Source organism: Bubalus kerabau, chromosome 1 (genome assembly GCF_029407905.1).
Source record: "Bubalus kerabau isolate K-KA32 ecotype Philippines breed swamp buffalo chromosome 1, PCC_UOA_SB_1v2, whole genome shotgun sequence".
In the NCBI taxonomy this organism is placed as follows: Eukaryota; Metazoa; Chordata; class Mammalia; order Artiodactyla; family Bovidae; genus Bubalus; species Bubalus kerabau.
Genome location: NC_073624.1, coordinates 135,686,622 through 135,702,588, shown reverse-complemented (window position 1 = coordinate 135,702,588; position 15,967 = coordinate 135,686,622). Strand labels below are relative to the sequence as shown.

The following is a 15,967-nucleotide window of genomic DNA, read 5'->3' as shown; positions in this document are numbered from 1 at the left end:
TACTGCTAAACCATAGGTACACCAACATAGAACACTATAAGTCTTAAAGGATAAACTTAGAATTCAAATAGACAGCAAATAAAACATTTAATATTTTCCTGACAATGGAGTTTCAATAAAATTGAAAAAAAGGTCTTTGGATCTTTGTATGGTAAAATATTTGAGGGAAAAACCCAAGACAATGTGTTTGAGTTAACGGGAAATATACATATACACACACACAGAGTTATACACTAATTATATACATTATTACTTACCAGTTATACTAGTCCCTTCTGCAAATAGCTCCTTGAAAAAGCATTGCAATATATTTTTTTTTTTAAGTAAAAGAAGGTATAAAAACATTTTATTTTTCAGACTGGCAACCACTTTAGAAGCAGAGAATTTACAGATTACTGTAAAGTACTAAGTATGGCCTGATGCACTAACAGTAGTATGTGATGGTGGTAAGAATATAAGGTGGTGCTAGTAGTAAGTAACCCGTCTGCCAATGCAGGAGACATTAAGAGACGCGAGTCTGATCCCAGGGTCGAAAAGATCCGCTGGAGGAGGGCATGGCAACCCACTCCAGTATTCTTCCCTGGAGAATCCCATGGACACAGGAGCCTGGCGTGCTATGGTCCACAGAATCACAAAGAGTCAAACACGACTGAAGTGATTCTGCATGCATGTATTTATATTTCTTGAGTGCAACTGATTAAAAGAGGTCACATTTACATTACTAAAGACAGGTTTTTATAACTTTGTGATATGAAGACCACAGATTTGTTTCCTGTTCCATACTAAACAGTTTGAAACTTAGAATGGATTCAACTATGTAGTGAAATGCTTTTTTAAAGTATATCTATTATAAGTATAAATATGCTCTAATTTACTTATAAAGATGATGTTCTGATATTACCACATGATGTTATTGTTCTGGAATATTCCCTATAATAAACAATACTGATGAATAACCTCTGAACCCAGCATCAGGGGTACAGAGGTTACATTAGCTTCCGTTAAAAAATTATTAACAAATAAAGTCAGAGATCAAATATAAAACATGTAGATACTTTCTTAGCAAAAGCAAACCAATTATTTATTCTAGGGCATTAGAAAACACATCTCACAACTCATTAATTTTCCTCCAAATTACTATAATTATTAAAATAAAGTATTAGTAAAAAAAAAAATCCAAAATAATGTTCCAGGTAACCCAGCACATATAGGCAATCAATATAAATTTATTTAATGAATGGACAATATTTGACCTTAAGTGATAGCTTTGTTTCTTAACACCTTAAAATTTTCAAAGTTCCTATATTAATAAGTAAAGTGGAATGTGAATGAGACTACATCTTTTAAAAGTATTAAAGTTTTTGGAGTCACCTTCTGAAACACTACATTTTTCTCTATTTGGACTTTTTCCCAACTAAAAAAGGGTGAGAGTGTGAAAGCTCAAGTTAATGAAACTCATTCCTAATCTTTTTGGATACTCCAGAATACTGCGCAAATTAATTTATTGCATCATTTCCCTAGCTGCTAGGGAATGATAAATCAGGAGGGATTCATGGATCACTTAGCATTTATTCAATATACAATAAAGCATTTGTTTAGTGACTCTTTGTACTGCCACTAGGAAATACTATGATGAATATGATGTTGGTGCCAGTACTCAAAGAATTCAGTCTTAGGGAAAAACAATCAGGAAAATCAATAAGTTGCAATACAGAGCTATAAGTGCTGGGTAACCATGAAGCTAGCAGGGGTTGGGGGAAGAACATGGTGAACTTTGCCTGGGGAGAAGATGAGCAGGGCATGGGGAAAGGCATCAGTGAACCATGGAGATTTCATTTGGATCTTGAAAATGAATACACATTTGGCAGGAAAGGGGGTTCAGGGTACTCCAGGCAGAATGATGAGTAGATGCAAGCAATTTCCTGTATAATTTTCAGGAAACAAACAGTGGAGTGCGGAGTATATACAGGAGTCATGGAAGAGAGTAGTCTTTATGACCTTTCATAGAAACTCAGCTGTGAAATCAGTTGAGTTCCCTCCTCTGTTATGAACACCAAACACGGTTTCAGACATTGCCCAATATCCTCCTAGGGAACAAAATCATTCTGATTGAGAAGCACTGGTTAGGAGGAAAAGGATTATGCTTTAAGAAATAAAAAGTTCTGGTATCACAGTTTACCCTTCTTGTTAGTAGGCAGATAGGAATGATTCATGACATTATTTTTCTCTAACACATTTTTCTTTGTTATATGTAAAGAAAGGCTATTACTTATCTCACAGGGCAACTTTGAAGATTAAATAAGATATTCTGAAGAGATGATATGTGTTAGGGGACTCAAAGAGGGACTAGCCCATGACAGTGCCTTGTAAAATGTGAGATGGGCCAGCAGATTAAAGGGGAGACTCAACTGTGTCAATTGCTTTGCAGTGTACAGATAATCAGATTAGTTTGAAACAGTTTTTGTTAGTTGAAAAATGTCCCAGAAAGATAGCTTTCAGCACCACCAGGATCGTGTTTTGTTCACAAATCTGAGACAGGCTCTCAAATTTTTTTTAATCTTTTTTTTTTTTCTAAATAGGAACTAAATGTATTACAACCAGAAGTTAATTCAGAATACCCTCAAAGTCATAAGTAACTCGTGGAAGTATAACATAAGTTCAGATTTTGCCCACTCATTACTTGGTTCTATTTGCCATCATTGTTTTTTTTTACTACTGTGTGTAGTTTATAATGCAGTATTTGGAAATAAGCTATATGTTAATATAAGTCATATACCAGAAATACAGAGCTTTATTTTTTAAATGACACTTTAAAATACATCTATATCTGCTGGTTTTTCAAACTGAAAATGTCTTCAATCTTTTAAGACCAGAATTCATGGTACTAGGCATTCTTAACTCCCTTTATACTATAGAATGTTGCTTGCAAAATATGACTCCTTTTTCTTTTTTAAATTTAAATTTATTTATTTTAATTGGATGCTAATTACTTTACAATATTGTATTGGTTTTGCCATACATCAACATGAATCCGCCACGAGTGTACACGTGTTCCCAATCCTGAACTCCCCCTCTCTCCTCCCTCCCCATACCATCCATCCCTCTGGGTCATCCTAGTGCACCAGCTCCAAGCTTCCTGTATCCTGCATCGAACCTGGACTGGCAATTCATTTCTTATATGATATTATACATGTTTCAATGCCATTCTCCCAAATCATGCCCCCTCCTCCCTCTCCCACAGGGTCCAAAAGGCTGTTCTATACATCTGTGTCTCTTTTGCTGTCTCACATACAGGGTTATCATTACCATCTTTCTAAATTCCATATTTATGCGTTAGTATACTGTATTGGTGTTTTTCTTTCTGGCTTACTTCACTCTGTATAATAGGCTCCAGTTTCATCCACCTCATTAGAACTGATTCAAATTGTGTGCCATGCTTTTAGAAGATTAATCACAACAATTTTTATATTGCAAAGGATTTGATAGAAGATTTAAAATGGGGTAGATTTCAAGAATAGGACAACAATATAAAGCTTGTGCCATGAATCCACAAAGTTGCTATCTCGGAAAATAAGCAGCACCTAATTGGCAACCCACTCCGATATTCATGCCTGGAGTATTCCATGGACAGAGAAGCCTAGCGGGCCACAGTCCATGGGGTCACAAGAGAGTCAGACATGACTGAGTGACTAACACACTTATTCTCTTAGTTCAATGGTCTCAAAGAAAATATAGACTTATTTTTTCCCCAAAGCTCAAAGAGTAAGAAATTAAAGATATACCTATAAAGTAGTAGCTAATATCATAAATAAAAACAGTGTAGGCAAACACATAATTTCATGCCAAAGGAAAAAACTACCAAAATTTAAATCAATAAAATCTTCTCAACTTTTATGAGACCCTAGTCAACAATTTTGCAACTATAGCTTCTACTTGATTTCATAAAACAGCATTTAAAATTTAGTGTTGATAGTGGTAAAGAATAAAAAAACAAAATCAAGATCTCTGAGCACGCTGAGGTTCAAAAGCCAATGGAATTCACCATATAAATTCAGACATCAATGGTTTTGTTTCAATCGTCCGTGAACCACAACCATAAATATAAATAAAAAGAGGCTGCTGATAAATACACATAGTTCAGGACAGCTGTATCTCATTCCTGCATGCATGATCCTCAAATATGAGTCCAATGGTCCCATAGTATGATAAGTACTCTTTTCCCTTCCATTCCCGTCAGGTATGTAATTTCTCTTTTTACAGAATGAGTATTTTAATGTTAGGCAAATGTATCTTTTTTTCAGATAAGAGAATTGTTCAACAAAATTTGGCTTTAGCCCCCAGTAAACCTAGAGTCAAGTCTGATGATCATCACAGCAACTGTTGGTCTGCCTAATTGTGATTGATATTTATTTCTCTTGATTCTGTGGTTTTATTTCTATTTGTTGTTTCTTAATATTCTGTTTCATTGATAATTATTCTGCCTTAATTTTCTATTTCATTCATCTTTTTATAATCTATCTAAAGTATTTTAATGTATAAAAAAGCAGAGTACAGATACATTAATCACATTCATCACAAACAAGTGAACAGTGGAGAATGAAAATGTTTAAAGGAAAAAAAACTAATAATATAAAGAAAGACATGTTTGAATATTAAAGTGGCTAACTTAAATATGGGGATGTTTCCAATTTCAGAATACTTATATTCAAAGCTATCATTGATCATATTATTAATATTCAGATAAAGTAAAATAATGTAATATCTCTCCAATATGGGAATATAATTGAAGGATCCTAAATGTATGAAATTACTTATCCTTGAGGCACAGTATGTTGTGATATTAAGAAAACAACTTAATTTCAAAGTGAAATTTCATATCCTTCCGAGAAAAATAATTTTATGTATGAAGGGCTTATATTGCTGTTGGCTAATAGGATCATCACATCCATTTGGACTATCTAATCATTTTCTAAAATTCAAGAGTGAAGCAATGTAAAGCATATGGACTTTAACTGGGTTTGAGCTTTGCCAAGAAAAGTCAAAGATTGAATAGATAAGTAGAGGGAGGCATAGGAATAATTCAAGCAGTTCCTAAAGAGTTTACTTGGGCAGCATATTGCATGGTCAGACAACATTAGACTCTGTTCAGTTATAAATGCAGCTGTTTCTGTACTAGACTAGTATTTATCGAGATACTGTAGTATTTTACTCTTAATGTCCCACATGCCCCTAGCAAAGTTTTTAAAGATAAGGTACCTGAACCAGGAGTCTTTAGACTAGAACATCCTCTTAACATGGCAGTTAAAAAAGATTTTAAAGATGAAAACTTCAGTGAAGGAGAAAGGGAAGTGAACAGCCATGCCTTAATGAAATCAGGATGAGCTGCTCACCAAAATATTAGATTTGCTGGCCCTTTGACTTTGTCCAAATCCTTTAAAAATGATGCCCATCTCTCTCTGCTTCCACAGAGCATAGCAGATATAATATCAGCTCTGATGAATTACCATTTTTATTTGTCATTATTTTATATATCTAGTTCACTGGCTAAGTCAGTTCCTAGCTTCAGTACAATTTCATCTGCTTGTATCTAAAATTAAAAGACTTTTGCATTATTCATCATTCATTTCACAAACATTTACTAAAGTCTAATATGGTTCAAGCATGCAGGATCCTGGAAGAATACATCTTTTGTTCCAAAATGTTCATTCTCAAAAGTCAACACAAAGTGCTAGAGGAATGATAGGAATAAGAAAAAGTCTGATATAATAGTAAATATCTGTGACAAACATGCATATTTTTGAAGCCATTTGATGTATACATATAACATAATAAATGTCTTCACAATCAATTCAGCATCCATATTGTTCCTGCCTTAAAATAAATATAGACTACATTTACCTGTTACTTTAGATTTTTAAAAATGAATCCTAATTAGTTTAGGGAACCTCTCTGATTAAAGTGAATTAATGGCAAGTGAAAAATAATGGTAGAAATACCACGTGAGCTATGCTTAACCCAGGGTTCATTTCAGACACTATTAATTTCCTTCTCAATAGCTGTTTCATGTGGTGACAATAAGATAGATTTTAATCTACCTCTGTCCATATCCCAGGCACTCAGTGATACAAAGAATTTAGAAAAATGGATTTATCTTATTGGAAAAGCTTTGCATGTTCTAATGTCTAGTCAAGGCTATGGTTTTTCCAGGAGTCATGTATGGATGTGAGAGTTGGGCTGTGAAGAAAGCTGAGCACCGAAGAATTGATGCTTTTGAACTGTGGTGTTGGAGAAGACTTGAGAGTCCCTTGGACTGCATGGAGATCCAACCAGTCCATCCTAAAGGAGATCAGTCGTGGGTGTTCTTTGGAAGGAATGATGCTAAAGCTGAAACTCCAGTCCTTTGGCCACCTCATGTGAAGAGGTGACTCATTGGAAAAGACTCTGATGCTGGGAGGGATTGGGTGCAGGAGGAGAAGGGGATGACAGAGAATGAGATGGCTGGATGGCATCACTGACTCGATGGACGTGAGTCTGAGTGAACTCCAGGAGTTGGTGATAGACAGGGAGGCCTAGGGTGCTGCAAATCCATGGGGTCGCAAAGAGTTGGACACGACTGAGCGACTGAACTGAACTGAACTGAATGTAAAATCTTAAAACATAATGGTCATCACTGCCTGAATCCTTTCAAATGATTTCTAAAATGGCATGAAAAGAATCTATGGCCTTATTACAAACCTACTCACCACAAAGAAAAATTATACACATGGCCAGTTCATCTTGATTTCCAAAGGAAAAACAAAGGCATCTCATTAACAAACACTACCCTGTATTTGGGGCTTCCCTGATGGCTCAGACAGTAAAGAACCTCCCTGCGATGCAGGAGGCCTGGGTTCAGTCCCTGGGTCAGGAAGATCCCCTGGAGAAGGGAATGGTTGCCCACTCCAGTATTCTTTCCTGGAGAATTCTGTGGACAGAGGAATTTAACCCTAGGGATGCTCAGTGAGTATGTGCTTGTGCCTCTCTCTGTATTTTGTTTCCCACTTGTCCTCCAAAATAAACATTTAGGAAAGAAGTAAAAATGTCAATCGTTTCTTTAGATGTAAGACAGCTCTGCCCAGGCATATTATTTGGGTAAGCTAGGACCCTAAGGCAGAGCGGATAACTGTGTCTCAGGCATTAATTCAACACCTCAGGCTATAACATCTTTATTGGTCTCCATTACCTGAATGTCATAGGCACATTTTTGTCTTAACACAATTCCTTGAACTTTTTATAATGTCAGTAGTGAAGCAGTGATGGTTTTATACTGAAGAAAATAATTGTCACCTGTATGAAATAAAACTTGATTACAGTGTGCACAAGGGGTACTGACATGGACACAAGTTCCACTCGACTTCAAAGCTGCTGCTGCTGCTGCTAAGTCACCTCAGTCGTGTCCGACTCTTGTGTGACCCCATAAACGTCAGCCCACCAGGCTCTCCTGCCCCTGGGATTCTCCAGGCAAGAACACTTTGCATTTCTTGATTTATTTTTGAACTCTGAGTAAAATAACATCACTATATGTCAGAAGATGTCTTTTACGAAAAGTTTCTGATGCCACCTTATCTTCTTCCCTTGCAATGGGAAGCATATCATCTCCAGTTATGGGGTGGGTGGAGGCTAAAGCAAAGACTCCAGTAACTACCTCTATGGCCCACACCACCACTACACAGTCATTTTGAAAAAGAAAAGTCTCCACTGCAGCTCAAATAAATAACTGGATTTATGTTATTTGTTGGTGACAAGGAGGAAGTGTGTGTCAAAGCGGCAAGAGAGATGATTCCATGTATAAGTTCTAACACTGACAAACGCACACCCTTAGTTCAGTTAGTCCACCTAAAAATTTACCAGCATCAACTTACTTTGCTGGGTGGATCATGCAACTAGGAAGAAGTGACATTTAATAAGCACTGGTGGCTGTGTGCTAACATTAGTCTTATAATATCGTCACTGCCAGGCTATAACCCCCCTTTGCTCCCGACAGTGGTGTGACATCAGGACACTGATTGGGTGGCAATTTATAGAAGTCAGGGATGCTTTTGGCCCATGGGTCACTGCCTGTAGGAGTAGGCAGGCAGAAGATACTGTCAGATTAGGCAATAAGCTTCACGTGGGCCTCCCCCATTTGCTTCTGATATTTAATGCTCCAATGACTTCAACAAAGCCTCAACTCAGATTCTTCATTCAACCAAGGTATCAATGATCGTCATCAGCTGTTATCATTATTGTTATTATTACTGAAGAGGTTCAAGCATGCATTAACTAGGTGTGTTCAATTCTGAAACAGTGACTCTGGCTGTTGGGTGGGGATGGAACTGAACAAAGATGAGAACAGAAATGAGAAGGTGATTTAGTGATGATGGTACAAAACTGTCAAGACCAGGAAGTGGTGAGTATGACCTGGACTATGGGCATGGCCATTGCCATATAGGGACAGAGGAAGATGTTAGGGCAGTGGTTCTAAACCTTGGTTGCATATCAGAATCATCTGAAGAACTTTCTACACTTTTGAAGCCCAGCTCTACACTCGGAACTATTGGCTTAATTTTCTGGGTACAGCCTGAGCACCCAGGAAATTGTCTTTTCACAGTGAGGCTGAGAACCACTGGGTGGTCACAGCAAGGCTTTGGAGGACCTGATGGGTTAGATGTGGGAGGTAATTTGTATGACAGCTAGAATTTGGGCACAAGCAACTAATTTAATTCATTTCCAGAGATGGGAAGCCCAGATTTTTATGTGAACTCTTCTGATTTTTTGATTTGGCATTTTTTTAAACACATGTATTGATATATTAATTTTGTGTTAAGCAAAAAATTAAAAAAAAAAAACCCTATACAATAAACAACCTAAGAGAGCTGGAACATGCAGGTGCATGCAACTGCAACTTCTGCCTTAAATTAAGAAGGTTAAACTCTAATTATAGATTTAAGACTTTCAGAGAATGTAGAAGATAAATTCTCTGGAGACTCAGGGAAACACATCGATTAATTACTTGATACCTTATTAAGAATAAAGGTGACCTAGAGTATTTGGTACATGGCAACTGTGAATTTATTTTCTCCCTCCTTATCTCTCTTCCTCCCTCCTTCTCTCTCTCTCCCTCCCTCTTTCTAAGGAAGCAAAACATTTTTTTTCAAGGTCATGGGTTAAGGAGTACAGCATAACATTTTTTCCCCAAGGTCATAGGTTATATCTAATTAAGTCTCAAGGCTATGCTACTTCCCAAATGTGGTTTTCAGCAGACATTTTGGGAAGGAGGATTGAGCAGGGCAGCTTTACTTTTTTGAAAATACAATTTATATAGGCTGGACTCTTTTCTAAATACAAACCAAAATTTCAAAAAGTCTACAATAGTCCCCAAAATATTTTGAAAATTGAATACAACAAAGCAATGAATCTTATAATTAAGTATCTCTTAGAGCTAACATACCACTCCCCGCCCCACCGCCCCCCTCAAACACACACACAGAGCACTCATCAAAGTAGTCTGAACTGAATTAAATCAGGAGCTACACAGCTTATATCTCATGAGAATCTAATTTCAGAATATCCCCTTCAAGATAACTCATAAAACAATTACACCTTCAAATACTGTATTTTTTGCCTTTATGTCATATTTATGTCATTTTACACCACGGGAATACTTGTCTCAAAAACTAACAGGATCAAATAATCATTAATTAATTCCCATGTGCAGTCATTTAGTTTAAAATTTGGTACTTAGGTTTGTCTAAGACTGGACTATTTTGGAAAAAAAAGTTACATCTTTCTGTTAGATGTTAGACTTTTGTATACTATATTTATAAACATACCAGGGGATCTGTCATATTTTGTATACTTGAGTTCCAAAGATTTATATATTAAATTCCATTATTTTCAGAGCCATATGAGCATGGAATTTCCATTCTCTACTGGCATGAATGTATTCTTAATTTGTATTAATCACACAACAAAGGAAATGAAGGGTGTCGGGGAGTCTTGTATGTCATATTATAAACACATGCTCTAAGCCGAAAAGACAAAGATCATCTCTAACACATGAAGTTTATTCTTCAGAACAAATTCCACTCTTAATCAACAACAAGAAAAGTTGAAATGGATATAACATCCATGGCTATTCAAAGGATGAGAAAGCAAACACTGGAAGTCTTACATACCTATTCCAGGTAGGATCCTCAAACCAATCCAATGTATCAAAGACTGTGCTGTGTGCTGAACTCTCCTTGTAGAAAGAAACCAGATGCCATGTCACCATGAAAGCTGAAAACCAGAGAAAGGAGGAGTAATCAAATCTAAAACAAGATAAAAGAAGATGCAGGAAACTTGGGACCACTGAATTGTGAGATGGCATTTTAACGAAATCACAGGTTTCATAAATGGAGATTTATTCCAGTGTTTCCCCAAATGAATTTCATCAAGAAACCTTTTCATCCCACAATACCTGTTAGCATCCTGCCTCAGGAGTGATCCACAGCAGTTACTGGGGAAACGACTTGTGCAACGTACTTCTCCACAACTGACACATCTTGTAGACTGTCATGCGGTCACATGTTCTCAGTTTGAAACTTTCAATAATTAGGAGTACTTTATAAGCTTCCCCATTAAAATATGCACATAAGGTGCCTATATTTATATCACATACAGAAAGCTTGAGTGTTGTTTCTTTCACAAGTTTCATAGCAAATTAGTGAAGAATCATGAACCCGACTAGTACAATTTCTTTCATGGCGGTGAGTATCTGACATTCACTCATCATTCTGATCAATATTTACCAAGTAAATAACAAGAACCAGATATTGGGTTGAGAAAATGAGTAAGATTTGGTCCTGCCCTCAAAAATGCAAGTCCACTCAAGTAGGAAAGGCCACACTTGGACCCACAGCAACCCTGAGGATGAAGTCATCGTGTTCACGGTGCAGACAGGACCCACGGGTGTGACACAAAGCAGAGGGTCTGTAAGCTAAGCCTTGAATGGTGAGTAGGAGGGGAACAGATACACAAAGGGAGATGGAGGTGAGGTGGAGGAAGAAGGAGGGGTGAGGAGGGTGTTATTCAGGCAGCATGTTCAAACACAGGAAGCTGTGAGGGAGAATGGCATGTTCTAAAAGTTGCCTTATATTGGGTCTACAATAATGTGAGGGAACAGAACATGCACAAAGGAAGTGGCAGAACACCCTTTTACAGATTTAAATAACCATAAATCAGACCAACAGTACAAACACAAGCACCCACCCAAATAACTGCATACAATTTGAAACTATCCCCTAACTCCTATACACATGTCATCTCATCCTGGACTCACAAGGTTGAGGGGCCCACCCAAGACCAGAAAGTGATTTGTATAAATAAGTTCACTTTTTTAGATTCTGAATGTAAGTGATATCATATGATATTTGTCTTTCTCTGTCTGACTTACTTTACTTAATATGACAATTTCTGGGTCCACCCATTGCTGCAAATGGCACTATTTCATTCTTTTTAATGACTGAGTAATACTGTTGGTGTTTAGATGCTAAGTTGTTTCTGACTCTTTTGTGACCCCATGGACTGTAGCCTACCAGGCTCCTCTGTCCATGAGATTTCCCAGGCAAGAATATTTGGGTTGTCATTTCCTTCTCCAGGGGATCTTCTCAACCCAGGGGTCAAACTTGCCTCTGCTGCACTGGCCAGCAGGTTCTTCACCACTGAGCCATCAGGAAAGCCCATGACTAATATACTTTTTACAAAACAGAAATAAGACTCATAGACATAGGCAACAAACTTATGGCTACCAAAAAGGAATAAGGGGGAGGGATAAATTGGGAATTTGCAATTAACAGATATGAGCTACTATATAAATTAGATAAACAAGGACCTACTGTGTAGCACAGGGAACTTTACTCAATACTTTGTAATAACCTATAATGGAAAAGAATCTGAAAAATTTCATATATATATATGTTATATATATATAATGTGTGTATACACATACATATGTAAATAAAACATAATCACTGCTATACACTGAATCATTGCAAATCAACTATATTCAACACAAAATAATAATAAAAGAAACTAAAAGAAAACTTCATATAATTGGGGAAAAATTGATTCACATAGACAAGTCTAGTCCCCACTCTGTGCAGGGAGAGGGGTGTGTAGCATGTGGTATGACACCTTATTGCATGACATGTTTTCCTGATTGCACTGCAGTTCAGACTCCAGGCACAGCCAAAGTGCTGCCACCATCACCCTTTCTGTTTCACGTTTTAGGAAAGCAAGCATGGGGTAGAAAGATTATGATTAGTTCATGTGTTTTCACCCCCTGGGTTTGGATATGCTTAAAAAAGACTTCTCGGTGCAGCCATATTGAAGGCAAGACTGGTGACTGTGTACCGTCCAGTAACCATGGAGAATCTGGTGGTTGTCTACATTCAGCTCTGATCCTCAGATGCCCTCTGTGTAACTGTTACATATGAGCCTTGCTCAGGCCTCCTGGTTTTTGCTTCTGACTTCATCAGCACTTTAATAACTTTGCTGATGCAGTGTGTGGATAAAAGGGCTTTGCACTGTGGTCAGAGGTTGAATTAGTGTGTCTATTCAGAGAGGAAGAGAGGCCAGCACTCATTTGTAACATGTGAAAATGGGGAGAGCCAGCACAGAGATGGGGGAAATGCAGGTTTATTAATATAAAAATGGAGAAACCTTGTCTATGACACATAGCTTTATGTAAGAAAAAAAATCTAAAGAGGGCCTGTGATGTTCTCCAAGGGACAAGAAATATAGTTGCTGAAGTTGGAAAGACTGGAGAGGAATTTTTTCCTTCCTCTTCTTCCTCCTCCTCTCACTTTTTCTCTTCTAAACTCCTAAAGTGAAACTGCTTAGAATACATCTTATTCAGTTCAATTTCTCATCATGAGAGTGAGACTGGAAAATCTTGTGGTAGCCCCCAAATCTCCTTGCCCTCATGAAATAGGATATAAGCTTTTATTTTCAATGCTTTTATTTTCAATGCTTCCAGTTGAGATGCTGTATGCCTGTTATAGGCTTCCTGAGACCTTATAACATATTAGGAATTATTTTAGCTTTAAAGAAGCGTGGTTGCTTAAAAAGGCAGATTCTGCTACAGAGGCTTTCAAGATAGAAACCAATTCCAGGCAACAGATGAGCAATAATGCCTAGAAAATGGACAAACATTAGATGTAAGACAGACAAAATCCAAGTGACAGTACCATCCAGATATGCAACTTGCAGCAATGCTCTTGTGTTGCGGTTGCTTTTGACAAACCACACTTGTTATCACAGAAGTAAGCTTGTTCTTGGGTACTGGCAGCAAAGAGCAGATGAAGCAGAAACATTACCCGAAACCAAAACAAAGAAGCAAATAAACAAATCAAAATATCTCCGAGCAACCTAAAGGAAGAAAACCTGGACAAGTCATATAAAGAGAAATTGAACTATACACAAACTTCTAAAATGAGCAATTTATGGAACAATTTTATTCTGAGTATATTTCTGACTTGTTTGTATGGACATTTAAGAAATTCAAGGGGTCTGATAGATTTGACCTCCATGATTTGTGGTATAATTCAGCACTTGCTGGCATGGTAGAGACTGGTTCTCTGCAGAAACCTGACAATTAGCTCCTGTGAACTCTGGAATGAGAAATCAGGTTCTATGAAAATTTGTACAAAAAGAACTTGAATGTATAACCCATTGAAGAAGGAGTCAGGAGCAGGAGGGTTGATGGACGAAATGAGGGAGCCACAGACAGAGGGAAGGAGGATTAATAATTTCCTTTGTGGCGTGAACACACGAGGCATTGATGAATTCATCTAATCATTTCAACAGCTTTGTAAAGAAAATATCACTGTCACTAGTTTACAAATAGAGAAATTATAATTTTTTGATAGGCTAACTCACTTAATACACAATAAGAAGTGGCCTTCTATTGCACTAACTAGATTGCATTAACTACAATTATAAATAATACAATGCAGCTGAGATTATTGGGAAAACAATTGATAGACTCACATATTTCAGTTGTATTATACATATGTAGAGCCCACTGAATCACTGCCTCACCTATACCTATATTTAGAGTCCTTAAATATATTCATATCTTTGGACCTAGTAATCCACTCACAAATTATCCCAAGCAAACAATTCAAAATCAGGAAAATGTCATTGCAGCATTATTCATAATAGTGAGTAATAGAAACTATTTGTGTATCCCACAGCAGGGCATCTAAGAACATATGGGCATATTAACTCCATAGTATATTAAGTTGCCATTAAAGTAACAATTAAATCACAATACAGAGAAAGTGGTATATCAAATTGTATGTTCTGATTATAAATAGGTACAAAATATATATGTGAATAAATACTAGCCACAGGACCAGAATAAAGAAAATTGTGGTACTAGGGTAGAGTAGTTATGAATGCATTAAAAAATCTTAACACCATTCTCATAATATATTTTAAAGCTTTACTCATTTGAAATACCCACTCAATAGAAATACAGACTCACAAACACGATATATTTAGAATATGTGTTTACAAGGTTAAGTGGTTTCCAGCACACACAATATTATTTTGTTACATTGTTAACTATTTGATAGTGGAGGAAAGAGTTTGGAGATTGAGATATACTTAGGATGATGCTGAGATAAAATACATATATATTTTAACAGAAGGTAGAATTCAATTTCTTATAATGATGGTCCATGGAAAAATTAGGTAAGATTACAAAAACAAGAAGACTTGTTAACATGATCACTAATGTACGTGATTTTAAACAGATCTATGATCAACAGTCTTTTCCTATTGTACCATAGCTTTCATCTTCTTACATTCCCTCTGTCCCATTTCCTAATATAAAAAAAAGCTAAGGAAAATTGGCCAGCTGCAGAAATCTCCCATTTCTTCATTTTCTTCATTAAGACATCACCCATCTCCCCAACAGGATCTCCTCCACCGCTGGGAAGCCATTTAGTCTTAACAGGGCAGGGAAGTGCTTTTGAAGAAGCAACAGCTAATTTTTGCTTGCTGACCTCTATCTAAGAATAAGGGTGAGCCAGCAAGTGTTCATCATTTGTCTCACATGGTATAATATTCGTCTCTCTCTAGTCTTGGTCTCATTCCTGGCTTTAGGCAGTACATTTCTAGCATTTGCTGCTTCAAAACATCTCCTACCCTCTAGAAGTAAGATTAAGGGGTAAAAGCTACAGTGCCTATCTCCTGGCTCTGTAACTCTTAGAAAGCAAACGAACTTCTACCTTCCTATGCCTGTAAATCTCACAAATCATTAGAAATTCACAAACCACATTCCCTGCCCCTCCCCCGGCAGTTGTTTATACATTTGTATATAAAGAGAAATGCAAAATTCAATGTAATTCCAGTACTGTTCAATCTCTTTTGGATAAGCCAGCCTATTAGCTTTTCTCTCCCACTCTTTCTTCTAACATGTGTGTGCGCACACACACACACACACACACACACACACAGAAGTGTGGCTTTAATAAATGGAGAAGAGAAGAACACAGTTTGCATTTCCAAATGTGACTTTGTCTATTTCCTTTGACATGTGGGGTAGATCTCCTTATTTATCTCGGTGCTCCTAACCCTGTTGACATAGTAAAGTTTACCACTGGCATGCATGTCATCTGTTATTTCTTGACCAATTCAAGTTGGGTAGACATTTCTGTTTAACTCGACCTCATCTTACCTCCTGCTGACAGTGTACCCGTCTCAGAGGTCTGACCGTGATGCACCTTCAGCCTTGCGGTGTTGCAGCCCTCAGATCAGAATCATCTTCTCCTATGGGATGGCACCCCAGCCCCAGTGACACATTCTCCAGCTGTTTCAGGGTCCTAGCCATGCCACACTAGAACTTAAGTTCCAAGGCGTTCCTCCGATTGACCTTGTTACACTGCTAAGTTCACTG

The 15,967-nt window shown here is 37.2% G+C and overlaps 1 protein-coding gene across 2 annotated transcripts in view; it reads right to left on the bottom strand.

Moving 5' to 3' along the window:
- Positions 1-15,967, bottom strand: part of CHRM3 (cholinergic receptor muscarinic 3) — a 567,088-nt gene that overhangs the window by 252,132 nt on the left and 298,989 nt on the right. For both annotated transcript variants that reach the window (XM_055589190.1, XM_055589201.1), the window contains one exon: positions 10,197-10,299. In XM_055589190.1, the coding sequence (XP_055445165.1) occupies positions 10,197-10,294 (98 nt within the window). In that variant the 5' untranslated portion in view covers positions 10,295-10,299. The remainder of the gene's footprint in view (positions 1-10,196; positions 10,300-15,967) is intronic.